Below are 26663 nucleotides of genomic sequence, written 5' to 3'. Positions count from 1 at the left end.
CCATTAAAATGCTACTTCCTCCTGTGGTCCAGGATGGTGGTGTGGTGGGTGGCAACACAATATAGAAAACCTTAGGACCCTTGTCACGTACATCACATAGAGAGTAGCTGATGACTTCCTTACTGTCTCGCTGCCTCTGGATCATTCTCAGGAATGGAGGCGGGTTTTTTTGTTGTGGTGGTGGTGGTGGTTTTGTTTTTGCTTTTGATTTCTGTCCCTATACCATAGCCCAGCCCCTGGGAGTGATTTTTCTCTGTCACACCTAAAAAGCCCAGGGCCGAATGAGGTTCAGCTAGGACTGACATGGCCCAGGTAAGCTGCCTGTGGACCCCGCTCTCTGGGTGTCAAGGACAAGATGGGAGAGCCATGCTTCTAGCGGAGGAGCCATTCGCTGGACGCATAAAGACTGGCGCCACCCTTCTGAGCCTTGGTCTCTTGGCTCTCTCCCAGCCTGCGGTCCCAGCTCTTTCTGCTGTGCCCCACCCCAACTTTCCCCTCCAGAGAAAATGAAAGTGACGAGCCCAGTGGGTGTGGCTAGAATGAATGGTCCCTGAGCTACCAACAGCTTTCTCTTTGAACTCATGGTCTCTGTGGAGAGTGTAGATGTGATCCGGTGGGCTGAATGGAGGAAGGAGCTGGCTCAAACAGCACCGGGCCACCTCTTGTGCTGGACCCCCTTGTCAGTTAGAGTCGCAGGTCATGAACGTAGGCGCCTCTGTTGCCTGTGGTTACCAAACAGCCCTCTTACCCCTAAGCAACCCTGGCACAGCGCACTAACAGCTGCTCTGTTGTGTCCACAGTCACCTCAGTTGCTCTCACCAACGCCGACTGAGGTAACCACCGCCTATGCCGGCGCCCTGTGTGCTCATGGTGCTACCGTCTGCAGGGTTATAGAGATGACCAGCATGGCACCCTGAGGGCCACAGGGCCCTGGCCACTTCACTGGGGGCCTTCCTGTTGGCTGTTTTTATAATCATATCTCATCGCATGTTCCCCCATGTGTGTGCAGACAAGTCTTCACCGACACTGGGGATGTGGGATTTCCCAGCAGATCCTGGCCTGGGTCATGGCGTCCATGGGTGAGCTGGGGTGCACTTCTTGCTCCCAACTAGATATTTAGGAAGCTCTGGGCCCTTGGGGCTGAGCACTCTAAGAACTAAGCTTTCAAATAAGCTTTTGAACACCACCCTAAAGCTTCCTTGTTTTCCTCAGAATCAGTGGTGCAGGTTGTGGCCCCTCAGACTCTAGTCTGTGTGGTAGAATCCAGGGCTGGGAAGGGCATAGGACTGTGGCACTCTTTTGAGCCCTCTCTCTGTGCTGGGCGCTGTTGTAATCACTTTATACCTAATTCCTTTACCCAGAACAACACCTAGAGGTAGTTTCTAGGAGTTTCCCATTTAACAATGGAGAAACTGGGGCCCAGAAACCAAGTAACTGGGGCTGTTTGCTTTCTGCCCTCCTCATCCTTGGGGAGTGTCCCACTCCAGCCCACAGAAGGTCCAAAGATCGAGGATCTCCTCATGTCTCAGACTGAGGAATACATTCCACTTCTTGTAGCTTTAGAAGCAGGATCTGTGGCAAGAGCTTCTGCCTGGCCCCTCTACCACCTCCTCAGTCCTTCTTGGAAACAATGCTTGGGGTACTGTGGGGACCCTGGTGCTGTGGGATGCTTGGGGTTGACATGAGGTTAGGAGGGCTGGCATGACCCAGGCCACCAGGCTACATCACAGAGGGATGGGCAGGCTGATTCTGGGACCATGGTGCCATGTCATCTCATGCTGCTGCCACCCGCTCTGGCTGCTCCCAGACGCTCTTCTTCCTGCTAAGATAGGGCTGTGTCATCAGTGCTTGTGGTCTCGTTGGCTGGCTTCTGAGCCCCAGAGGGCAACTTCATGCCTCAGAGGGTGCCACAGAGCACCTAGGGCTTCCCTCACACGTGAGGAGCACGTCAGTGTTCTCAAACTGTACCAGCAGTCCAGAGTGCTGGGAAGGTTTAAGAGGGAGGGGAGTGGGTAGGGCAGGGAGGATGCAGGTATGGTCCTTCCACCACATCCCAGAAGTCCTATCACCAAGGAGGGTCAGATGGACTGGAAGGATGGGTACCCCATGGGCCCATACTCAGGACGAGAGACTTGCTATAACTCAGCCCTGCCTCTCGCTGTCCAGATGTGCTCTGTTTATGCTCTAAGACCCTGTTTTAGAGGGCAAATACAGTGGGGGTTGGGGGGTGGAAGGCAGGCTGTGCGCCTGACCCAGGTCTTCTCACTGTCTTCCTACCCAGGGGGATCAGGATGATCGGTCCTACAAGCAGTGCAGGACCTCCAGCCCCAGCTCTGCTGGCTCGGTCAGCCTTGGACACTACACACCAACCTCACGATCACCCCAGCACTACAGTCGTCCAGGTAGGTATTCACCCCCACCTCACTTGTCTTGACCCCTGATGAGGTTGTATTTCTCAATGAGTTTACTGACCTAAAGTAGCTTCTTTGTTCATTGAGAAAAACGGCAGGGTGGGGGGGTGCCAGTGGGGTCATGGAGCGTCTGGCCACTTGGACATACCAAAAGCAGTACCTCAAGCCTAGGAGCAGGCAGCCATAAGGCAGCTGGGGCTGGAGTTGTCGTCTAAACCCACAGTGCACATCTTGAGACGCACACAGCCCCAAGGCCCACACAGAACAATGTGGGCTTCTGGGGCAGTCACAGAGCTGTCAGATGTGAAATCGCACATGAGGTAGGAGAGCAAGCCACAGTCTTACAGTTGTGAGCCCACGGTAGCTTGGGAGGATTAGCTGAGGAGTCAGAGTCATTGGCCACGATAGCCAGTCACAATGTCTAATGCTGTACCTATCACGCAGTAAAGACAAGCATCCCGTGAAAGAGATTGGCAAAGGTCCCTATGCCCTTCCAGCTGGGAGACAACCCTGTGCAGGGCCTCCTACCATGTTGCCTCATTCCCCACCCCAACCCTTCCCACTCGGCTCCCAGTTTGCATTGCGTTCCTCAGCTTTGAGCTGGCATGTGAAAGCCACAGGGACCATGCACAAGACGCTCTGCCTTTTGGAGGGATTTTTCCAAGCTGCTTCTTTCCTTCCAGCTGTGCATGACCCATTTTCACACCTGTGGACCATAGCTCTTAATTTCGAAAACTTTGTGGAAAAATCAACTTAGCTGTTTGCAGTCATTTTCATTGATTCCTTGCAATATTCCTGGTCCATCCTGCTCAGTGAGTGCAAAGAAAGAGGGTGAGTGAGTGTGTGCATGAGAAAGTAAGTGAGTGAGTGAGTGAGTGAGTGAATGAATGAATGACTGAGTGAATGAGGTTAGAGAGTCAATGAGTAAGTAATGAGTGGTCAGTGGATGATTAAGTGAGTGAGTTAGTACGTGAGTAAATGAGTGAGTGAATGAATGAATGAATGAATGGGGTTAGTCAGAGAGTTAATGAGTAAGTTAATGAATGAGTCACTGGATGATTAAGTGAGTGAATTAGTGAGTGAGTGAGTGAATGAATGAATGAACGGACTAGTCAGAGAGTTAATGAGTAAGAAAATGAATGGGTCAGGGGATGATTAAGTAAGTGAATTAGTGAGTGAGTGAATGAATGAATGGGCTAGTCAGAGAGATAATGAGTAAGTAAATGAATGGGTCAGGGGATGATTGAGTTAATTGGGAGAATGAGCACATGAGTTAGTGAAAGACTGAGTCAGTGAATGTAGACGTGTTAGTGAGTGAACTAAGTGAAGGAGAGGATGAATGGGCGAGCAGGTGTGTGGACAGCAGTGGCTTTCTTGAGCCCTTCCCCCAGGTCCCCTGTGACTTGACCCCTGACTTTGCATCACCAGGAGGGCCTGGCTACTGACTGCTTGGTCAGGGGTCAAGCCCAGAGGGCTAAGCATTGTATCTGGACTGTCGAGTGCCATGAGAATGCTGGTGACAGACCACTCTTTGACCTCTGGAAGCTGCCCTCCCACTGTCCTTGATCACAAGGACACCCCAAAGTGAGCCATGGACAGGGCCCGAGATGTGTCCCAAGCTCTGGCTGCCACCCTATGTCTCAGATGCAGCATCTCCTGACCCCATCTGAAGGAGATGGCCCACAGCCTCTGGGTAATCCTATTCTGGTGCCCCAGGAGAGCAGAGGGGCAATGTCCCTGGCCAAGTGGGGACTAGGGCGAGTTGGTGGCTCTGGGGTGGAGGAGCCCAGGGTTACTGACTGCTCTCTGTTGCCCGCAGCTGGTACTGTGAGTGTTGGTACCAGTAGCTGTCTGTCCCTGTCCCAACACCCAAGCCCTACATCCGTGTTCAGACATCATTACATCCCCTACTTCCGAGGTAAGGCGTGCAGTGCACAGCGGGGGGTGCTCGTCCCATGTCTCCGCATGGCTTCCAGAGCCCTGTGTCTCATGCCTGTGTACTTCCTGTGTTGTGTGTGTCTGGCTCTATTCTTGTCAGTGTGTCCATGTCCCTGGAAGGAAAACAGGGTGATTTGTCACTAAGAGAACAGCTGGAGGGAGCATCTCAATGAACACCTAGGTTGCTGGAGGTGGGGGAGTCCTCGTACCCATCCTCCATCCTCCGTCCTCCATGGTAGGGTACTGTTAGTGTTAGCCTTCAGGAGCAGGAGCTGAGATGTGGAGAGGTGGTGATGTCCACAGCCTTAGACCCCTGGTGGCTGGGTCAGGACTCAACTCAAGTGGCTCCAACCCCTGGGTCTTTCCAAGGCATCATACCAGCCACAATCCATGTCCTGTAGATTGTATACATGGATGCCCTTAGTGATTTATTCCACACTAAGAACTGAATTATGTGTATCCCAAGTTCACGTATGGATGGCCGAACCTCCATTCAGCAGTATTTGAAGAAACAATGTTAAGGCAGGTAGGGTGATGGAGGTAGAGAAAGGGTCACATATGCTGGCCTTGTAAGGTGAGGAGATGGCCCTGGGCATTATTTGCACATTTAAGATCAGCGATCCACTGAGCAGAGCCCTCAGCACTGCCATGCCTTCCTTGCCTCTTCATGGGCTCTCCACACATCTCAGTCTCTAGCAGTGATTAAGTTCTCAGTGACGATGCACAGCCCCGAATGCTACATCCCCAGAGCAGCAGAGTGGCTTCTGGGGCCTTAATTTATGTACATCTTATCTGTGGGAGACTCAGAGTAAGGGGTGCTCGCTCCCAAAACCTGAAGGGAACCTGATCACTTTGGAGGAGTCAGACAGGTCTCAGAGCCTGATATCTTTCTTTCCTTTGCCCAATGGCCCTGTGAGGGAGGTCCTGCCGTAGTGGATCAGACACCTCTGGGTTCATGGTCAGCCTGAGACCATTGGCTATTGCTGCTCCTGTTCTTAATGGGGGAGGGGCAGAAACCCATAGCTCTGCCCTCCAACTGACTTCCATGGCGGACTGTGACCTTGGGCTCTCCAGCATCCTTCAGACCATGTCTCGAGGAGGTAGCAACCATGAGATGAGTACCTGCTGGAGGTTCAGAACAAAGCCGGACACAGGTCCTTCCCTAGAGTCTCCCGAGGACCATCTTGCTCCTAGTCTCTGGACACCCTGTCCATAGCACACAGCCACAGCTGTAGCAGCTGCCAAATCTCTGGAAAATTCCTTCTTACTCCCATGGGTGCTTTGTAGTATTTGGGACACAGTGGAGACACCTCACTGTCTGATGCTAGTTGAGGGCTCCCAAGTAGACATGCTGTCCTGGTCCAGCCCTCTCCTGACCTAGCTAGCTGGTGACAGGGCCTCTCCCTCTCCCCTCTGTCCATCTTCCATGCAGTTCAGACATTATAGCCTCCCACTGAGTCTCAGGGCCTAGGGCCTAGGGCCTCTCTACCCCCAGACCTAAGTCAGGTGAGGAAGGGGCTGGTGACAGTCATTGGCACATTACTGTCAATTTCAGACCTTGGTTGAAGTGGTGTAAGGTTTAAGCCTGACTCTGACTCAATAAGAAACAGGCTGCAAAGATGGGAGATGTGGGTTGACAAGGGGACTCCATGCTGCTGATGTCACTTTTCTGGGGTCTGACTGGAGGGCCTGCCACAGTACTAGTGTCATGAGAAGGAAGAAAGTCAGAGGAATCAGGGCAGAGCCTCAGGTCAAAGCCCCAGCGTGCATATACCCGGCCGGTGATTCTCATCTTGCCAAGGGTCCCCTCGCCAGCTCTAAAGCAGGTCCCTAAGCCCTGGTTCCTCAGCTTCAGGACCTGTGCTCAATGCTCAGAGGAAGTTCTAGTTAGAAACTACACATGCCTTGGGTATGGTCCCCAAAGGACCATGACATGTGGTTGTGAGCCAGACTTGCTTTAGTGGGACTTTGGGAAAGTTCAGCCACAGCTAACCACAGATGTTCAAGGCCAAGGCCAAGCACAGCATCTTCAAGGCCAGGACCAACCATAGCATCTTCAAGGCCACAACCAACCGCAGCCATAGAAACCATAGTTGCAACAAGATAATAGATAATGAGTCAGTCACTGGTTCATCAATGACACAATGTCCACAAATGCTAAATAAGAGCATAGGGGAACAACTTCTGCACAGAAGGCCCCAGAATTTGTAGAGATGGTGGGTCACAGAGGTAAGCAGGACTCCCCCACTGCATAGCCAAGTGTGTGCTGAGACCTCGAGAGGTGCCATGTCCAGGCAAGGCATGCGTCAGGTCTGACTCCAGGTCATGAAGGCAGCGAGTGCCCTGTGGGAGATGTGACAGGGAAGAGCTACCACCTCTGTGCCTTCCTCCTAAATCCATAACCTCTGTCTCTCACACTCCCAGTTGAGGGACATTCTATAGCTCTCCCCCCTGCCCCTGCCAGGAACTGTCAAGATCTTCAGTGACAAGGGATGCTGGTCACAGCTTCGAGAAGCCAGGATGTAACAGTGGGTGTGGTGTGATGTCCTGAATGGGTCCTGAGGTAGAAAATATCTCAAGTAAAATTGTGTTAAACTCAAACTATAATTAGAACTCAGAACAGTTCCACGTCCTGGAGGCGTGTCAGAACTTAGACGTGAGCCCTGAGTGAGGGCACCTTCTGGAACCATCTAAAACCATTCCAAAGCAAAATATTAACTTAAAATGTAAAGAACCCATGGGCCCGTTGGGGATTTGGCTCAGTGGTAGAGCGCTTGCCTAGGAAGCGCAAGGTCCTGGGTTCAATCCCCAGCCCCGAAAAAAAGAAAAAAGAAAAAAAAAAAAAAAGAAGCCATGGGCCCCACCACAGCTGGGGCTGCTCAGCTGTCCCTGGGAAGTGTCAGAAGCACCCCGGATATGATGCCTTCAAAAAGAGCCATGAGCCTGGACAAAGGAGCCTCCATGCCTGTCCTTGGGTGACATGGGGGGCCTGGGGGCCTTATCATTTTGGGGCATTGAGGAAAGGTGGTTTCCAAGTAGTCAGTGTGCCAGTCGACATGGAGGCAAGATGGTACCAACTGTGTGGGGCTGACGTGAGCATACCATGAAAGCACGCAGCGAAGCTGCAGGCAGGTCTGTGGAGTTGAGGACAGCAGGGTGTTTTCTCAGCGACATCAGACAGGCAAGCATGCTCACAAAAAGAGAAAGGGCCTGGCCCTCCTGAGCCTTTTGTCAGCCAGGTGGATCCTGAGCCTAAACTCAGGGAAGTCTAGACAGTATGGACTCTGGGAAGGGCCTTGCAGGTCAGACAGGGGACGGGGAAGACTTAGTGGCAGTGTCCCAGACAGGGACCAAGGTGGCTGGTCCGGGAAACTGTAGCTGCTCTAGTGAGTGCATGTGGTAGGAATCCCATTTGTCATTTCAGGGGACATCACACTATAGGCCAAGCTCTGGAGGGGACAGGGATGTTGGACCATTTTAGAATCCTCAGTCAACTGGGTGAGGATGACAGAAACAATCATGATGTCAAGATAGAGAAAGAAAGACTAAGCCACAGAGGCTCTGCTCAGGGATGATACCCAGTAGGGACAGTTTCCAGCCCGAGTGGAGTGCCTACAGTTGTTTTTTCAAACTATGTCTGTCATGACTTATGCAACACAGAGAGTCATGCTATCATGTGTAAAAGGAGCCTGTGCTGCCCATCTCCCTGAGGTGAGGTCCCTGCTACTGCTAGGAGCAGCTGATGTAGCCAAAGTCAGAAGGGTCTATATCATTCTAGAACAAAATCTTTAGTCTCCTAAGCACCATCAGTGTTTACAGGAGAAATTAGTGACCATGATCAGGCAGGAGAAAATACCCAAAGTAGGAGTCATCAGTCTCCTTTGGTGGCCACCGGTTTGACCCTTCTCCAGCCAGCCAGCAACCCCCAGCCCCCTTTGCCCATGCTGCCTGTCTGTGATGTCCCTTGCTGTCTCCAGCCCATCCAGGCCGGGTTTCTGTCCCATTGGCTTTAGGGTCCTGCTGCTTGATCTTGTCATTCAAAGGTTCTTAGAGCTAGAGAGCCTGTTCCTTGCCAGTAGCCCTATCAGCTACTACAGCGTTCAGCAAGTTTAAGAGAAGGGAGCAGTTGTGCCTTGGGGTGTCCTGCTGTGAGCTGTGCTCCTCATCCCATGTCCAGTACCACCGTGTTCTGTCTATCACATCCTGCATCGGAGGGAGGCGGGGCATCCACTCAGGTCACCAGGTGTCTTGGATGGGTGATTCGATCGTCCACCCTCCTTCACAGAACACAGAACAGCTCTAGCCGAGAGAGGTTGGAGGGAGGCAGTAGAGCATCCTCGTTTTGCTTGCCAAAAGCAGCCGTGTCAGGACTGTGGAAGTGGATGGATGCTGATCCCCAGTTCCCCACATAGGCAGAGCCTCCCCTGTGGTTGTGAGGGCTGCTTTTGACCCATTCCCCACACCTTAGTCCTATTCTCACAGTTAATTGGTGGAATCTCCGAGCAAGCAGGACCTTCCTGCACGAGCTACATCAGGGAGACAGGAATCATGAGTCTGCAGTGTGTGTTCACACCTCAGGATCCTAGGCTCTGCCCACTGCACACTCTTGGCCCCTCCAGTCACTGCCCCTTTGTCCCCTCCACCCCTTAGAGCCAGGCACACTCCAGATTGGAACAGAAGTCGTAGGGTCCATGGCTCCAGCATGGACTTCCTTCAGGCAGGATAGAGGGTTCGCTGCAGATGAGCTCTTTTTGCCTGAAACCTTCCGCTTTGCTTCTCTGCCTCTCACATGCTGTCTCTGCCCTTCCACCTGGAGGCAGCGAAAGCGGCCGTAGCACTCCGAGTCTCTCAGTGCACTCCGACAGCAGGCCTCCTTCCTCTACCTATCAGCAGGCTCCGAGACACTTCCACGTCCCAGGTAGGTTCCTGCATGTTTGTGACTTTCTCATGCACCACCTTGCCCACACCCGAATGTCAGAGCATCCTCAAACACTGAGTTTCCTTAAAAGCTACTCCACGGAGTAGGGTGTAGTGGTGCATACCAGGTATCTCAGCACTGAGATAGGGGCGACGTCAGGAGGGTCACAAGTTCAAGACCAGTCTGGAATAGAAAAATTTTTTTCTCCAAATGAAAAACACAAAACTCCTAATGCAGTGTGTTTTTTGCACATTCCCCACAAACCGACATACACCTGGGTTTTTCTCCAAGTCTCATAAATACTGAGAAGATGTTTTTGTCCTGGGTCCAAGGTGGAGAAAAGAGTCTGAGTTATCTGCATCCCGGTGACCCAAGGATCTTGCTTGCTGCCTTCCCTGCCCGTCTCCCTTCCTGTTCCCTTCTGATCTGCAGTGGTGTTTAAATGGGGGGGGGGATGCTTGGTGGAGGTGTGGGGCTTCATCCTCAGCCACTTGCAGTTTTGAAAACTCTCTGGTAATTCCGGGCTGGGTGAGCTAGGAACTGACAGAAGCCGCTGGGTGGAGAGCATCGTAGCCGCCTCCCTGCTCCCCTCACATTCTTTCCTTCTCTTTCCTTCTTCTTTCCCAGACACTGGCGTAAAAGATAACATCTATAGGAAACCCCCTATCTACAAACAGCACGGTATGGTCGGTCTGGTGGACTCTTCTGCCGTGCGTTGCCTGCATGTCTGTTGCTCCCTCTTGCTTCTGAATGCCTGCTCCCTTCGCTGTGTCCTGATCCGAGGCTCCGGGAGGCCCCGCTGTCTAGATATTAGATGCACACTCCCCCGTAGGCTCCTGGGAGGCCTCTCTTCACAAGAGAGGAGACATGTGCAGAGGCCAGTGCATGGCGGCTGGGGCTGGGGCTAGGGTGCATGTGCTAATTAAGAACCTTTATTTGGTGATTTGGATGCTACCATGAGAGGCCCAGTTGAGATGATGAGGGACTGGGCTTTTTACCCATGCCCTGACACAGGCCTGATCTTTGGAAAATAATGACTTGGAACCAATCACAATTTAGGGAGACTTTGGGCCCCATCTTTTGAGACTATCTGTGATAGAATGGGATGCCTTGTCCTCAGCCAATGGGGTTCCTTGCATTGTGCTGGAGGTGGTTTGCAGCAAGGCTGCCTCCTATCCCTCTAACCCCCCACATCTTCTCCACGTGGACTTGCCTGGGACAGATATGCAAGGAGAAGAATGCTTGAGTGGGGGGCAGGACCCTAAAGGAGTCGGAGTTTCGATTTCTGGTGACTGGGGAGGTCCCTGCAGTGCCATGAGCCTCAGTTTCCTCATCTGCAAACCAGACTCCTCTCTCCCTCTGCCCTCTACCTCCTCTGCTCCATTTCCTTCCCCTTGCCCTTTCTGTCCCCTTAACCCTCATTCCTCCGGGACTGGGTATGAGGTACTCACAGAGTGAATGTGGAAACAGCTCAAAACTGTAAATGGCTGTGCACAGTGGAGACTTAAGTCATCACTAGAGATGGGAGAGAAGGGGGATTCTATGGACAGCTCTTGTTTAGATGTGCGAGAGGAAAGCACCCACTTCCCACACTGACAAGTGCTAGATAGCTTACCGAAGCTCTGTGTTGGGTTTGGTTCCTCAGTGGTGGCGAGAGGCCCTGAGTTCTACGTCTTTCAGAAAGAAGGAAGGGGATTGAAGTCCTGGTTTTTAGAATCTGAGAAGAGGGTATATATATATATATCCCCAAGGGATAGGTGGGGGCAGTTAGATTAACACGCCTTTTACCAGAAACAGAACTGCAGCACCCTAGTCTTACAGGTGGGGAAACTGAGGCCCAGGCAAAGGACAGAGCACCACGCCGGACAGTCTTTGAGAAGGGCCATGATCTCTGTGCTCTCCAGAGCCTAGGATAGAGCTTGCCTTGTGGGGCCTTAATTAACCACCACTATCTCTCATCTCCACTTGGCTTCTTAACTGTGTGGTTAATATCCATGGTCCAAGGGGAGTTGGCCTTGGCAAGAGGCAGGGTTAGAAAATCACCTTTTGAAATTGACCACCGGCATCTGATAGGGCCACACTGAAGCAGAGTGTTGATGTTCAAAACCCCTAGGGGAGGTCAGGTTCACAGTTATCAGCCACTAGCCTTGCAGTCTAGGCATAAGACCCTTGCCTGTCTACAGGCAACCCTGGCTTGAAGAAGCCTTGAACAGTCATCCAAGCTCAGGATTCTGTATGTTGATTCTGTAAAGATTCAGATCTTAGAGCGTATTGCCTCTGCCAGACATTCAGCAACATAAACCCACGATAGGAACTCAGCGAGTCGTGCAAGCCTCGAGTGACTAGAAAGGTTTAGCAGGCATAGAAGGGTTAAAAAGAACCCTTGGGAAATACAGATGTACACAGGGCCTTTGTGTTCCAGTTCATGCATTTGAGACCTTTGCTCTTCACAAGCCCTCCCCACCCCCAATTTCGGATGGGAGCGTATACATGCATGCTGTGTGCATGCATGCCTGTGTACCTGTGTGTGTGCTTGACCTCCCACACCCCAGCGCTTGCTCCATCAAGGCAACTTGACCACAGGCCTTCCCCGAGGAGCTCCAGAGCCTGATCTAGGCGTGAGCAGCATTAGTTTAAATCCTCACTCCAGCTTGAAACAGCCCCTGGGGGCCATGGTGAATCACAAGACTGTTTCATTAGCTTAAGATCCTATATTTAGCATATTGAAAGCGGCCACGCCTTTCCGTTGATGATTTGCTCTCGTTTCCTGCAAAGTCACTGGACGTGGATGCTTCTGGGTTCTGCCACTGTTATTCTTCTCGGAAGCCTGAGTCTCATTTCTGCTTTTGGGAGCCATAAGGACAGCCAGGCCTCTCTGTGCCCACAGGGTGGAAGTGACACTTGGTGTGGAGAGCAAGATGCTTTTGAATCCATGGGACGGTCATTAATGCACTGCTGCCCCCTGCAGCTTTCGGTTTTGGACATTTTGGGACCTTACTGTATTTCTCTATCAGTTCCAGCTCTGTTTGCTTGTTGTTTACCGGTTGTGTTAAAGAAGAAAGAAAGAGAGGAAGCAACATAGGAAGTGATGGAAGGAGGGCAAGCAGGGGTGAGAAAGGTCAGGAACATACACACCTGTGTGCACACTCTCTTATACATGCATATACACACCTGTGAGCCCACAGATGCCTGCATCCATATGTGCTTGCATACACACACAACTGCATGCACACATACCTGCACATACATACACACCTGCATACACAGTACCTGCACATACACACACACCTGCGTACACAAGCAGCATCCCACTATGTCTGTCACCTTGGGGAGGCAGTTATGGGGAGAAACACAGCTGCCCTCATCCAGAGACTTAGCAGGGAGAAATGCTTCCTTCTTCGGGTTTGTTCCCTTCAGAAAACGGGTCGGGCCTTGTGCCTCACAGTGCTTTCAGACAAACTCTGTAAGTGGCAGAGCCGCTTGAACAGAAGGGATTCCCTGGACGCCGTCTCTCAAAGGAAGGAAGGCATCTGCTTTAAGACTGTTGTTTAGTTTGTTTTCCTGTTGCCATGGTACAACACCCTGACAAAATCAACTGAAGGGAGGAGGGGTTTATTCCAGCTTGGAGTTTCAGAGTGTGGCCATCTTAGCAGAGACATCGAGGTGGCAGGAGCTAAAAGTACCTAGTCACATCCCGTGCACAATCAGGAAGCCAGGCGTGGCAAAGGACAGTGCTTGGCTTGACTTCTCCTTTTTATACAGCTTGGGGAAGGGTCACCCACTTCTACTGCTGTCCCCCTCAGGGATTTCTTTCCTAGAAGATTGAGTCTCACTCTAGTTTGGGGTCTTCTAGGGTGTGGTGAAAGGCCAGGTGTCAGGTAGGCTCTGTGCCCACAGAGAGCATTAGAAACTGGGTACTCCCATGGGGCATGTGTAGCAGACGTCCTCAAGGGACATGGGACATGTCTGATAGGAAGTCAGTCTTTCCAGAGAGGGCTTTAGGCCCAGTCCTGTGGGGCTAAGAGATGATTCTCTGTCTTCTGAAGACACGATAGGCCTGCTTCTCTGGAAGAGGGACAGTGGGTGGGAGAGAAGCCAGTGAGCAGAGATGTTGGCTCCATATCCTTTTCTCTGATGTCACTGTCAATTCTGGCAACAGTCAGCAAACAGATGCCATTCACTCAACTTCATAGAAGGAAGCCAAATGCCAAGAGATGCCAGGGGCTTTCACTAATTTAGCTAAAGTGTAGTCTTTAAACATCCACTGTGTGTTTGACTCTACCTCAAGGCTGGAGACATAATGATGGCCAAGCATAGCCTGCCCTGGGAAGCGCAGAATTGCCCCCAGCATGTATGACCAAGGTACATTCCTGCCTTGAAGTAGAGAATTGATAGAATTGCTCCCATTATATGCACACACACACACACACGCACACACACACACACACACACACGCACACACACACACACACACACACACTGTAATTCCAAAACAATTTAAACCGTCCAGGTTGATTTGTGCCAGACAAGAGAAGTCCTGCCCATGGGTCTAGTTCTGAGACCCATCTGGGCCTGAGTAGAAAACCAAGACTCCCACCTGTTCTGGAACCCTAAGGTCTGAGGAGAGACTTCAAGTCCCTGAGCACCTCTCCATGTGTTCAGAAACTCCTTAAGAGAGATAGCATCTGGCAGGGGTGACTCTACACCGATGGCCGTCAGAGCTCCAGTAGAGACCTGAGCTGAGCACTCTGTTGTTACAGAGTCTTGGTGGCCACCTGGAAGCCAGAGCCATGGAAGTGTGGACACCACCAGAAGGAAGGTGTTTAACTCCCATGCAGCCACTGTGCTGTGTCCACCTACTTTCCAAGTCCACTTATCTGTTGGAGGTCAATATTCTTGTCACTGGAGGCACATTAGATGCTGCTGTGACCTCGAGCATCTCCTGTCAGTTGCTCAATGGGGAGGTAGATGTGTGCCCTGTGAGCAAAGGTTATGCCTTGTAATTTATACACCTTGTAGGGAGAACAAAGTCCGTCCGCGGAGACAGAAAAGGACCATGTCTGTTTCTTGCTTTCCTATACTCAGGACAGGGCAGGCGCACACTGTGCAGTGGGGAAGGAGAGGATGGATACTGAAGGGCTAGGCGGCAGAAGCCCAGCATGACGAGGGACAGGTAGATAAAGAACTGCGTGCATGAGTGGGTGCCCCAGTGGACAAAGGAATAGACGGAAGCAGACAAAGGGAGGTACGCATAGGTGGGCGGTTGGGTGAATAACTGGAGAACGGTGAATACAGGGATGGGTGAGTCAGTGGGTGCATGAGTGAATGGAAGGTAGTAGGTAGGTAGACAGACAAATGATAGATGGTTTAGTGGGTGGGTGGATGGATAGTGCATGGGTTGATGGATGGATGGAGGAATTGATGATTGGTTGATACATGATTAGTAGAAGATAAATAGATGATGGATGAATAGATTGATGGATAGATGGATGTATGGATGATAGATGATAGATAGATAGATAGATAGATAGATAGATAGATAGATAGATAGATAGATAATGGATGGATGGATGGATGATGGATGGATAGATGGATGATAGATAGATAGATAGATAGATAGATAGATAGATAGATAGATAATGGATGGATGGATGGATGATGGATGGATAGATGGATGATAGATAGATAGGTAGATAGATAGATAGATAGATAGATAATAGATGGATGGATGGATAGATGATGAATGGATAGATGGATGATAGATAGATGATAGATAGATAGATAGATAGATAGATAGATAGATAGATAGATAGATAGACAGACGGCTTAGTGGATGGGTGGATGGTTAGTGGATAGACACGTGAGGAGATTTGGGTTAGTGTCTGGGTGGACAGGTGGATGAGCAGGTCAGATGAGTGGGTGTATAGAATGTTAAGAGAGTACGTAGATGAAATGGATGAGCAGCCAGAGGCACACATGTGTGCACATCAAGGAAGGAGGGAAGCGATGCCGGCAAATTACCTTCAGGGTTGACCCCTTGCCTATTCCTAGCATGGCAGACCTGTAAGCTGCCTTTCATTTCTTCGGGCACTGTCTTGCCTGGTCTGCCTGAATTAGAGGGGTATGGTTGGCGTTTTCCATTTCACAGATCAGGAAACCTAGGCTCAGAGTTGTTACGGAAGCAACCTACCAACAATGCAAAATGTCTGGTAAATTTGGCTCTGGCCTGGCAAACTGCACACCTGCCGCGGTTCATAGTGTCAGCAGAGGACCTGGTTAAGTCTCCATGGAGCATTCCCTCAGCAAGCAGAGAATTATCCTGGAGCCCCGGGTGGCGCTATGCTATTGTGTTAGCCTTAGCTATATGAAATCTTGAAAATCCGTGGTCTGGGCTACCAGGGTGGGATTTCAGATCCCGAAAAATCCCCTGGCACACATGGTGGAGCAGAGCTGTCAGAGCTTAGAGTGGCCCCAGCATGCTTGTCCCGGTGACCTCTCCGTGCTGGTGCAGTAGCCACATTTGACAGCCATTGCCTGAGCAGCAGGAGTCACACAGCCCACCTCTCTGAGTACCCCCATTGGACCTCCCCAGCAGGCCTGTAGTTCACTGGGCTCTGGATGTGGAGAGAACAGAGGGTTTACTTTCAACTAAAAAAAAAAAAAAAAATCAGACTCTCGTCCTGGGAGATGCAGCAGCCACTGGGGGAGACACAGAGTCAGCATGTCTAGAATGGAAATACTCAGTCTTCAATTTTGGCCCTATCTTGTCAAGGTCCTGTAGCCCAGTCCCCAATGTCCAAGCTCTCTGGCCTGGTGTCAGTTTTGTCCTTGGTGGTGCAGGAGGCAGGGCGCTCCAAGAGACGGGCAGGGCTGAGCCCACCGCAGGCTGCAGGTAAGAAGCCCGTCTGCTCTCCTCCCTGAGCTCAGCCCTAGCTGGTGAGGATCCTAGGGCTTCCAGAAATTGCTGTGTGCATGGGTTTGGGGTAGATCTTGGTAGGTCTCCCTGCACTGACCGGGTCCTGAAATAGACCAGCATGCCTTGCATGGTTTCTTTGTTTACTCCTGGGAACAAGGTCAGCCCAGTGGGACGACAGAATGCTGCCAAGAGTCTTCTTGGTAAACACACTGCTGTGGCATGAACTTTTGTTCTGAGTGAGCTCATCTCTGGGCATTCTGTCACTCTTTGATGTTTCTCAAGGACTCCTCCAGTGGCATAGCTCAGGGCTGGGCAGGTAGCTCAATGGGACAGGCAAGGGAGAGCCCAATTCATGTCACTCTCAGCCCTTCACCTCATTTCATGCTGGTCTCAAAAGTGAGGGACTGCCCTGAGCCTCAGTCTCTCCATCTGTGAAATGGGGCAAATCCCCGTTTTGAAGAGCTTGTGATGGGAAAAGAGCAGTGATGCTCAAGAAGCGTGCACCTGTGTCTGTCATCAAGGCCACTGAGGCCGAGACCTTCTGTCCCTTCAGGGTCCCCCTCCAAAGGTCAATAGTATGTCCATCAAAATCCAAATGACTACACCTGAGAATGTGGCTCCATTTCTCCAGGTTGGAGGCATGGCTAGAATTAAAGTGAGGTGGTGCTTTGCTCAGGGCACAGCCACCTCCTGAGTCCCAAGTCCCTGAGGATTCTGCTCTAGTGTGTCATTCTTCCAGCCGGTGAAAGGCATTCATTGCATTGTCCTTTTCATTGATTTTTTTTCCCCACTTTTGAGCATTATGTAAAGTAGGGCCCCTGGGACAAACACAGGGTGAGCTGCCTTTACAGACTGATTTTCCCTTCCAGCCGCCAGGCGATTGGACGTGGAGGACAGCAGTTTCGACCAGGATAGCAGGAAGGTAAGAAGGGGTACCACAGCCGTGCGGGGTGGGATGGCCACTCCAGGGGAATCTCCACTCCTCTCACTCTGCCCTTGGTCCCTTGGTCCCAAGAGGACCAAAGTGGGAGCCACACCCACCTGCTTCCTTTTACGCTCAGTATGGGCACATGCTCTGCCAGTGTCCTGACTCTGCCATGTAGCCAGGTCATAGTTCTGGGAGTGAGGAGACCTGAACGTCGACAGAAAACAACCCCAGTGCATTATGAATGTTCTAGAACAGCTTGGCAGGTGGGCTTTTTGTTTGTTTCTGTTTTGTTTTTAAATGAATGGCCAGAGAGTAGAATGTCACAGACCTTACTGGCATACCTCTTGGATGTGGCCAGTTGTAAAAGTGCCCCGAGAGGATGTGGGCACCAGGCATCACCACAGCAGCAGGCTGTAGGCAGCATTTCTCCAGCTGCTTCATGAACTTTCAGAGTGAGCCTCCTTTAATGGTGAGACTGGTGTGAAACGTTTGGCTTCTCACGGTGGAGTTGGCTTATGGGTTACAAGTCCGGAGCTACTAGAAGCTTCTGGTGAAACGTTTTCACCATTTTGCCTCAATGTTCCCGTAACTTTCATTTCCTCTGCAGAAGACAACCTGGCTGCTCCTCAAGGGAGATGCAGACACCAGAACTAACTCTCCGGACCTGGACAGTCAGTCTCTGTCCCTCAGCAGTGGGGCTGATCAAGAACCTCTCCAAAGGATGCCAGGGGACAGCCTCTACTCACGTGAGTGGCTCTTCTGAAGCGCACCCGGAGACTGCCAGCGAGGGGCCCCTACTGAGTGGGCCCCCAAATCTCAGCTTTACTCCCCCTAAAAAAGCTAAAAGCAAGAGACAGCGTGTGGATGACAAAATTGGCAGAAAGATTGCTGTGAGTTTGAAGCCGGCCTGAGCTACCTAGTGAGACTCCGTCTCAAAAATAAAATTAAAACAAAACCAAAACCTCCCAAAGATCAGAGCCCTGGCCTCACCCACCGGCTCTCGGCAGTGACATAGCTAGCTAATGTGCGCACAGCGCCCCCTGGTGGCTCTCACGGAGCAGGCAAGACAGCAAAGAGAACAGCTCCCAGGGCTGCTTTTCCCTGGGGGAGGATGTGGTCATGGCCAGGAGGCGAGCACAGACCTGGAAACTGGTACAAGGCACTGTCCTGGTCCCCGTAACATCCCGAGAAAGCACTTGGAGATTCCTAGGAGATATGGCCCAATGTCACGGGTAACAAAGCTGACGTATGCCTAGCCTTGTGGGTGTTGTGAAGTCTGGCTTGGGGATGATCCCCAAGCATGGAGTAAATTCCCATCGTGTTGTTCACTGAAGATGCTGTGGGTGCCAGCATAGGCTACAGGCAGGCTCAGTCTCACACAGAAGCAGCCTCTTGTCTAAGCTGGGCAGGAGGTGGTTTTCCATGGCTGTGACTGGGATTCATGGAGATCTATGGTGTGAGGAAACAGAGGGAAACCCTGGTTGCCATCATGGTGGTGCCGACTCTGAGTGAAATCTGGGTTCCCTACTCACTGACTTAGGATAGAAGCCAGAGTAGCAATGCTGACCCTCGGGTCACTAGGCGCTGGGCATACAACAGTGCTCTGCCTGGCCAGCAATAGACAGCACGACCATTCTTCAAACCCTCACTCCCGATCATGCATGGCACTGTTTGACCAATACACACAGGAAGGGAGGGACGAGTGGAGGTACAGACAGCCAGACATTGTGACCAACTGGAAATTGGAATATTGTTCTGTGGGAAGTCTTTGTAAGCAGTGGATGTCCCTCAGGATCTCAGAGCATGCACACAAGGCCAATGTCAATGTGAGAAGGCACATCAAGTGGTCCCACAGGTCTGGGTCTGCTGTAGGTTCTTTTGGGGAAGCTAGCTGAAGGCACGGTGAGAGGAAGTGGAGATTCCCCTGTGCATGTCTGCTGGGTTAGCTACAATATCATCCCTCAGTGCTCTGTCCCAAGGATCTTTGTTTGCCCTGGGTGGTTGCCTCATGCTGGGAGTGCACAAGTGCTTTGTGGGACTTGAGTTTGGGCAATGAAGGCTCCTCCACAGAGCAGAGCATAGTTACCCATAGCCATCACTGCCTTATGTAGTATTCTGGCATCCGGGCATTAGCTGGGGACTGAAATATAATGTCGGTGTTTCAGGATGGTATTTTTCAGGGTTTGGTCCTTGATCTATTAGGGGAGTGCCTGGTTCCATTCCCATGACCTCAACCCAGATCTCCCCCATGGCATTCAGCCTGTGCCCCCAGCAATCGCCACTGGAACTTATGGACTGCCTGAGACTCGGGACTGAGGGAAGCAGGACACGGTGTGGGAAGAAGCCAAGCTGTAGAGGTCACCTCTCGGAGTCCTGCTTCTGCTGTTGCCATGCTGTGTGGCCTGAGCGTGTACCCTAGACCTCCTGTGGCACTTTCTCATCTGCCTGTGCCAGGATGATGCTGTTCATCCCAGGTGCTTTTGAATGTGCTGGTCCCTGTGAGGCAGGCTGTATCAGGTGTCTTCACTGGTCATCCCCACAGTGACAAGGGCTTGTCTGTCAGCCACACAGCAAGCCAACGTGAGTGGTGCACACAGGAAGCAGCTGTTATGTGTGTGTACCTGGCCTGTAGGAACCCAGCCACCTGTACTGTACCATAGCTGAGGAGGGTTCTGCACAGTAGGACCTTTACTGAGGGTTTGGACTACTCCACCTGCCATGTTCCATGTGTAGTCATAACTGCATCCTCCTGCCTCTGCTTTTCTCTTGGTGTCCTGACTTCATGTCGCCGAAGCAGGGAACCTCCAGGGTCTAGCATTGCACCTGTGCCTTTATCTCCATCCCAGTGTGCTGCCCAGTCCTTCGGGGCATCTGTTCTCTGCTAGCTACTGCAATCCTAGCAATGGGTGCATGTTTTATTATAGACGCATTTTCCGGCTCTGTGGGAGCCATTGATAGCTGCCCAAGTCTGCAGGAAAAGGGACAGGGTTGGCTTTTGTTGTAAGAAGAGGCCTTAGAGTGAGACTTGATGCCCTGAATCCCCTCCACTACCTTGCACTCTGTGGACACATGTCCTCTGGACCCTACATTCCTGATCTTTCTTGTCCTATTCTCTCTTTTGGGGACCCTTACTTACACATGTGAGTACAGATGTGCACACACAGACACAGGCATGGTAGTCAGAGATCTGGTGGTATAATTCAGAACCTGGGTCACAAAAGACATTACTCAGGGGTCTCAGTGGTTCTTAGCAAGGCCCCAAAGTTTTCAGAGGAGTAAACCCTAGCTTTACGTCACCAGGTTGAGAGGAAGGTACGAGGAGTGGCCTCAGGGTAGCTTGGGGCTTGGAGACAAATGAGACTCCCTGACTTAACGATTCAGGAAAAGCAAGAGAAGACTCTCAGGGGCCACTTCACTCCAGACTGCCCTGTGCCGTTGACATTGGTGTCACCTCCGTGTCCTCCAGCATGATACCCTTGTGGAATTTGGAATGGTGGATGTGCCAGTGTCTGCTGATTAGCTCATTGCCTTCCCTTGAGCCACTCGGCAGCAACCAGCTGCAGGACAGGTTTCTGTGGCTCTGTTCTTCTCCAATAGAAGGAAGGAAGGAAGGAAGGAAGGAAGGAAGGAAGGAAGGAAGGAAGGAAGGAGGGAAAAAGGGAGGGAAGGAGGGAGGGATGGAGGGAGGACAGAAGGCAGGTGGGCCACACTTTGCCCTTCATTCTTTGACCCCTGGAGAGTCCATGGTGAGAAAGCATTGTCCCTCCCTCGTCGCCTTGTCTGTGGTTGTGAAGACCAGGCTCCTCTAGGCCTGTCAGTCTCCTAGAAGTACTGAGGGTGGCAGCCAAGCAAGCGCCCAGTGGCAGAGCTGTGACTGAGAGCCCTAGGTGACAGAACATGAAGCTATCAGAATTGGAAGCTACTTGGCATTTCCAGTACCAAATTGGGGTCCAGACAGGCAGGAGCAGTCCAGTCACCTAGCACACAGACCTTGAACCCCTCTGTGTCCCAGCCCTGTTCTAGCATGGAACCAGATCTGGGTCTGACCCGTAGAGCTTCAGTGAGGGGGGAACAGTCAGGTGAAGATTGGTAGCTAGAGCATACTGGGAAGGTTGCCATGGAAATAAAAGAAGTCCTCATGGAGGCCAGTGCCCAGCAGGCCTCAAGTTGAGGTCCTGGAAGTAAAGGATTCTTGGGGAGAAATGAACCAGGGCAGATGCAGGACTAGCAAACTGTGTGGCCAAGTCGCTGTTACCAACCCCCACCCTACCCTGTGCTGTGGCAGCCCCAGAGGACTTAAGGTTTTTTCCCATGGGACCAAGTCGGCTGGAGGGTGACAGGAAATGGCTGCCAGCATCTGTGTTTGAGAGATATTCTGGGCAATCCATAGTACACATGAGCGTTTGTAGATTGATTTCTGCAGAGTCTCAGGGAAGGAGACACAGTGGTATAGCGGGAGAGGGACTAGCCAGACACAAGATGGGAACAGGCATGGCTTCTAGGAAAGATCTGAAGGCTACAAATGTGTCCAGGAAACCAAGAGAGGGATTGGCACAGAGCACTGTATCGTTGTCTGTCGTGCTAGCAGAGCCCCAACTAGGCACTGCTGTGGTGGCCTTGGGTCCCCAACAAGCCTGGATGCTATGACATTCCCTCATCTACAACAAGGAGAACGATCCAGGAGCCTGTAGGATGAGGTTCCTGGATCCTCACCAGGATGCCTGGGCATGCAGTCTCGCGAGGACATCTAGGTGGAACACCCAGACACACAGGCCAGAATGCAGTGAGCCTGCAGCCACCTGCAGGCTCAAGCCTGTCCCACTGACTTTCCCAGCCTGAAGCTCATGCTGCTCAGGGACATTGGGTTCTGCTGTTCAGAGCTGAGAGGAAGTACCCTGCACAGAGCAGGCACGGGCGGTCACGTACTAGACTCCAGTGAAGGGCTGGTGACCTACCAGAACCTGTCAGTCAGTTGTCAGAAGAATGTCCTGGGATACTGTGACAAGCTTGCACCTCCCACTGCCTCAGGAACTCTTTTCTCCCAGTCACACATCCCGAGTGTCCAGCAGCTACCCTGACCTCTTATGAGCCATTGCGAAAAGAAGAGAGCCAAGGACCACATGCTCAGAACTCCAAGAGAAGTCAGCAGTGTGTTTCACAGTGGCTATGGATGGGCTCCTGAGAGCTGGCACAGGGGTGCAAAGTTATGCAAAGCCTAGACCTAGCCCAGGAGGTTGGGAGTTGGCCAGTGCCTGAAGGGCTTTATATAACCTAGGGTCATGAGCGCAGAGCTATGAACTTTACTCAGGGTCTTCTGTCTTCTATACCTGCCTCTTCCTGTGCGCGTCCACCTCTCTCTCATGGTCCCACACTCTTGAAGGTCATCTGACTGAATCAGACATACAGGTCCCTAGAAGACCTGCTTGGGCCATTTGATCTCATCTGGGTCACTTGATCTCCCTAGGCCGTAGCTCCCTTGTGTTCAAGGCACAGAGAAGCCCCTGAGTGTGTGGTATTGAACCTTTGAATGTGTGAAGGGGTTTTAAATACAAAAATTATCTGCTCTGATTCACACAGGACTCTGGAACCTTTAAAATCACACAATGGCAGGGCCCTCCCTAAAACAGATCAGCAACTCCAAGGACAAGACCATCATAGATGCACCTGTCTGGCTCTCCCTGCTGAGCACGACTAAAAGGAGGGGGCTATAGCAGAGTAAACAACCACAAGTGGGAAGGGGGAGAAGGCTGGCCACCCCTATAGGGACAGAGTATGGATAGAGAGCAGGAGGCCAGCAGAGAGGAGGCCCAGGAAGATGGTCTTTATGTACCGCTAACTTTTTCTGCCTCCCAGCTGGTGGGACAAACACACGGGCAGTGGGGTGGGGTGGGGCACCAGCAACCCTAAAGGAGTCAAGAAGAATCGAGTAGCTTCTTAATCCGCGCTCCAAAAAACCAGTGACCACGGGGAACAATCTGTATGCCAGGCTCTGAGCACGGGGCCCAACAGAACTGTGGCTTGCTAAAATGGAAGACTATATATATAAGACCCCATGTTTTATTACAACATTTGGATATCCAGGATTCAATCAACAATGACTTGCAGCACCCAGAACTGTGATGGGAGCATCCAAATAAGGGTGAGAGTCAGCAGACTCAAACGAACCCCAGACAGAATCCGAGGAGTCTAAGATATGCAACATCCAGATACTCCAGGGAGCAGTTGTACCAAAACCGGAATAGAGAGCAAGTCTCACCAAAGAAACACAAATTAACTTTGAAAAGGGAATCGGCCGAAAACATTGACAGCTGAAAACAATCAGCTGAAATCAGCGGACATTGAACTGAAAGGTAAAACAATGTAAAACCCGTGGTGTGGGTTCAGGGACAGAAAGACTGACTCCAGAGCATGTTGGAATCTTTGTTCCAGTCTAGACAATGGAGAGAAGAAAAACAAGCACCAGGGACCTGGAAACCTGTCTCTGTTATCTTTGAATTCCCAGAAGGGGAGAAAGAACGGGTCAGAAACCCCCAAAGGAACAATGGCTGAAACTCTCCCAAACACAGCAAAAGACACCCGTCAGACAAGATCAAGAAACTGAGTGAACCCTGATCAATCAAAAAGGTACACATCAAGACATGCTACTGAGCTTCTGAACGCTAAGGTTTAAAAGACAAAACAAATGACAATAACAACAACAACAACAACAAAAAAAACCCAACTTCTTGAAAGTGCGCAGTGAGAAAAGCAACATCGTGTACAGGGAGCGATAGTTGGTGGCTTCCGACTCCTCGTGGGAACTACAGGAACAGGAAGCAGTGTCATGTCTACCTGTGCTGAAAGGAAGGCCTGCCTACAAGTTCAGTGAGAATCTGCTTCTGGGAGGGCGGGACAAGGACCTCAGAGGAGGGGAAGCTGAGAGAAGTTGTCCCCTTAAAGAGTGGTTAAGGGACCTTTTCCAGAGGGAACGTCGTAACTTCAGGTGCTCAAAACCTCAGAAAGGGAAGAGCTTAGGGATGGGAGATGGGTCGAGTCCTACACCACCCATCCTTCTCTTCCCAAGATGCTTTCTTTTTTAAAAAATCATGGTATGTGTTTGGGTGTCTCACCTGCCTGTGTGTCTGCACACCATGTGCATGCTGGACCCACAGAGGCCGGAAGAGAGTGTTACATATAGCTGTGAGCCATCATGGGGTATTGGGAATCAAACCTGCGTTCTCCTTACTGCTTCAGCCCCATCTTCCTTAAAGAAAAAAGTGTGGCCAGGGCCGGAGAGATGATTTGGTAGTTAAATACATTGCTTCTCTTGTAGAGGGCCAGCTCAGGTGCCAGCACCCACACTGGGCAGCCCACAACTGCCTATAGCTCCAGTTCCAGGAGATCTGGCCCCGTCTTCTTGCCTGTGGGCACCAGCACAGACCATGCCATACGCACTCCCATGTAATGAAATGAATCTTTTCTTTTTTTGTAATGGACCAGTCCTGTCTGGGATGGCTAGTAAGGAGTGGGGGACATTGTGTGGCCTATGGAAATAAGACGACCACTGTGTGTGAGAGACTGACCATCGAGCCTGGAGAGGCTGCATGCAGCCCCCTGACTAGCAGGCCAGAAATACAGTTGAGACATTTGCTGTTCCCGTTCATCCAAAAGGCCTGGGAGGCTTGCAGAGTCATAGACTCTGAAGCAATAGGGCCTGGGAGGAGCTGAGAACCCAGCCAAAGGGCAAGTTCTTTATGGCTGCCGGCCTCCTCTTTGAGAAGCACTCACTGCGGCTAACACCTTCAGTGGCCTCTGGGTGTCTACAGTGGATCCCTTGGGATGCCAGAAGAGACTTTGCATGTAAATTAGGAAGTACAAGTTTTAGGGAGGGACCCCGTGGCTTTGAGTGAGGAGGTCTCAAGCCCTTTCTCTGTAAAATGCAAAGAGCTGGCTGTGCATTGACCTAGGCCACAGAGAGCCAGGAAAAGCAAGGAGTGGCCCAGCAGCCTGGCTGGGCCTCCCATCTTCCAGCTCTCTCCTGCTTTGTGCTTCCACTAGGACTTCACAATCCAACCAGGTTCCTCTGCTAAAAGAAATCCGAGAATAGTGCCCTTGAGGTTAGACCATCTCATGGTCACCTGGTGGCCAGTGAGTCTCTCCAGGTCTGGTCTCCAGTCGAAGCCCTTCAGGCTCCCTGTGCCTATAGGAACCTGAAATGGGACGCCCAGCCCAGCATGCTCAGAAGCTGGGCCTAGCATGGTGGGCAGGCAGCTCTGTGCCTGGTCCTCACGTCAGCCCTTGGCGTGAATGGTGAGTGATGTGGCCCATGGCCCTTCTGAGCCTTCCCCCAGCTGCCCAGCAGCTCCCATGGCATTTGATCCCATGCTAGAGCATCAAAGATCTCAGTGTCTCTGCCCAGCCCATTCCATGGTAATCCCTATTTCAATTTGAAATTCCCCCGCAATCTCAAAGATCCCTTAATCCCATGTGGCTGGTGGTGGCCTGTGGTGGCCATCACAGGATGGCACAGTCCTACCTAGCCTAGGAGGTCACAAGTTTGGGAGAGGAGCTAGCGTGGCTGATGTGGTACTGAGGCTTATCTTGAACATGGGTACCAGCTGGGCTCGGCTCCCAAATAGGAGTGGTGGCTCAGATGCCACTCTGTGTCCCGAGGAAAAACAGTCAGAAGCAAGGCAGGCAGATTATATTTAGGGGCCTCTGTTTACCGTCACCTACCTAGTCCTGTCCCTCTGCTGGAAGTGTCAAGGCCCATGCCTTCCCCTGGCCAGGCTGAGTGCGTGACAAGGCTATGCTGTATCTGTTACAGGCTTCCCTTATTCCAAACCCGACACTCTCCCAGGACCCAGGAAGGATGGCCTGGACCTCCGGGTAGGTACTTGGGCCCTCCCTACCTGTGGGGCACTAACCATCATTTGCTGCCTACCTGCACTGATTCTCAGAGCTTTGTGACCTCATAGCAAGGAGAGGCAGGGATCCTGCTTGCCTGCCTGTCTCTGCCTGATGTTCTGCTAAAGATCCTGCTGCTGTAGCCTTTCCATGTCAAAAGGGACTGGGCCATGCCCAGCTATACTCTGGCTCTTTTCTGCTGTGCCCTGGCAGCCAAACAGTCCCCAATGTGTAAGGCAAGGGAGTTGTAGGTCATCCAGAGTGACTAGGGCTGCTTTGAGATGCTCCCTAGTCCCACACCCTTCCCTGCGACTAGAGGCAGCCAAGTCTAACTTGTTCCTGTGTCTGTGGAGCCAGGCCCATCCCGTGTACTAGCATGTAGTCTATGGTCACTGGGAATGTGATCTTATCCTCTTGCCAATCTCAAGACACATGAAGGCAAGTGCAGGTGGCCTTTAGCCTGACTCCCCAAAGAAAGCCTGGCATGTGCCCTGGTCCAATGCCCTTTATGAGGAGCCTATAGCCACGTTGGCTCTCAGTGAAGATCTCTAGGCTGGGGTGTCCTAATGATCCAAGTTTCATGTAGCTCATGATCCCCGGAGAATCTCCATTACTGTGGAAATTTTTTCCCAGTGTCAGGAAGTTGTATATAAATCAAGACAATCC

The 26663-nt window shown here is 51.5% G+C and overlaps 1 protein-coding gene across 8 annotated transcripts in view; it reads left to right on the top strand.

Annotated features, from left to right (window-relative positions):
* The window catches only part of Ablim2 (actin binding LIM protein family member 2), a 124909-nt gene that overhangs the window by 80685 nt on the left and 17561 nt on the right, over window positions 1-26663 (top strand). For 2 of the 8 annotated variants that reach the window (XM_032917136.1, XM_032917134.1), the window contains 7 exons: window positions 2282-2402; window positions 4231-4329; window positions 9166-9267; window positions 9895-9948; window positions 17053-17105; window positions 17719-17857; window positions 25918-25979. In XM_032917136.1, coding sequence (XP_032773027.1) covers window positions 2282-2402; window positions 4231-4329; window positions 9166-9267; window positions 9895-9948; window positions 17053-17105; window positions 17719-17857; window positions 25918-25979 — 630 coding nt within the window. Of the gene's footprint in view, window positions 1-800; window positions 834-2281; window positions 2403-4230; window positions 4330-9165; window positions 9268-9894; window positions 9949-17052; window positions 17106-17718; window positions 17858-25917; window positions 25980-26663 lie in introns of all 8 variants that reach the window. The other 6 variants (XM_032917135.1, XM_032917138.1, XM_032917141.1 and 3 more) reach the window with 6 other exon arrangements.

The sequence above is a fragment of the Rattus rattus genome, chromosome 11 (assembly GCF_011064425.1).
Source record: "Rattus rattus isolate New Zealand chromosome 11, Rrattus_CSIRO_v1, whole genome shotgun sequence".
In the NCBI taxonomy this organism is placed as follows: Eukaryota; Metazoa; Chordata; class Mammalia; order Rodentia; family Muridae; genus Rattus; species Rattus rattus.
This window is presented reverse-complemented; position numbering and strand designations above follow the sequence as displayed.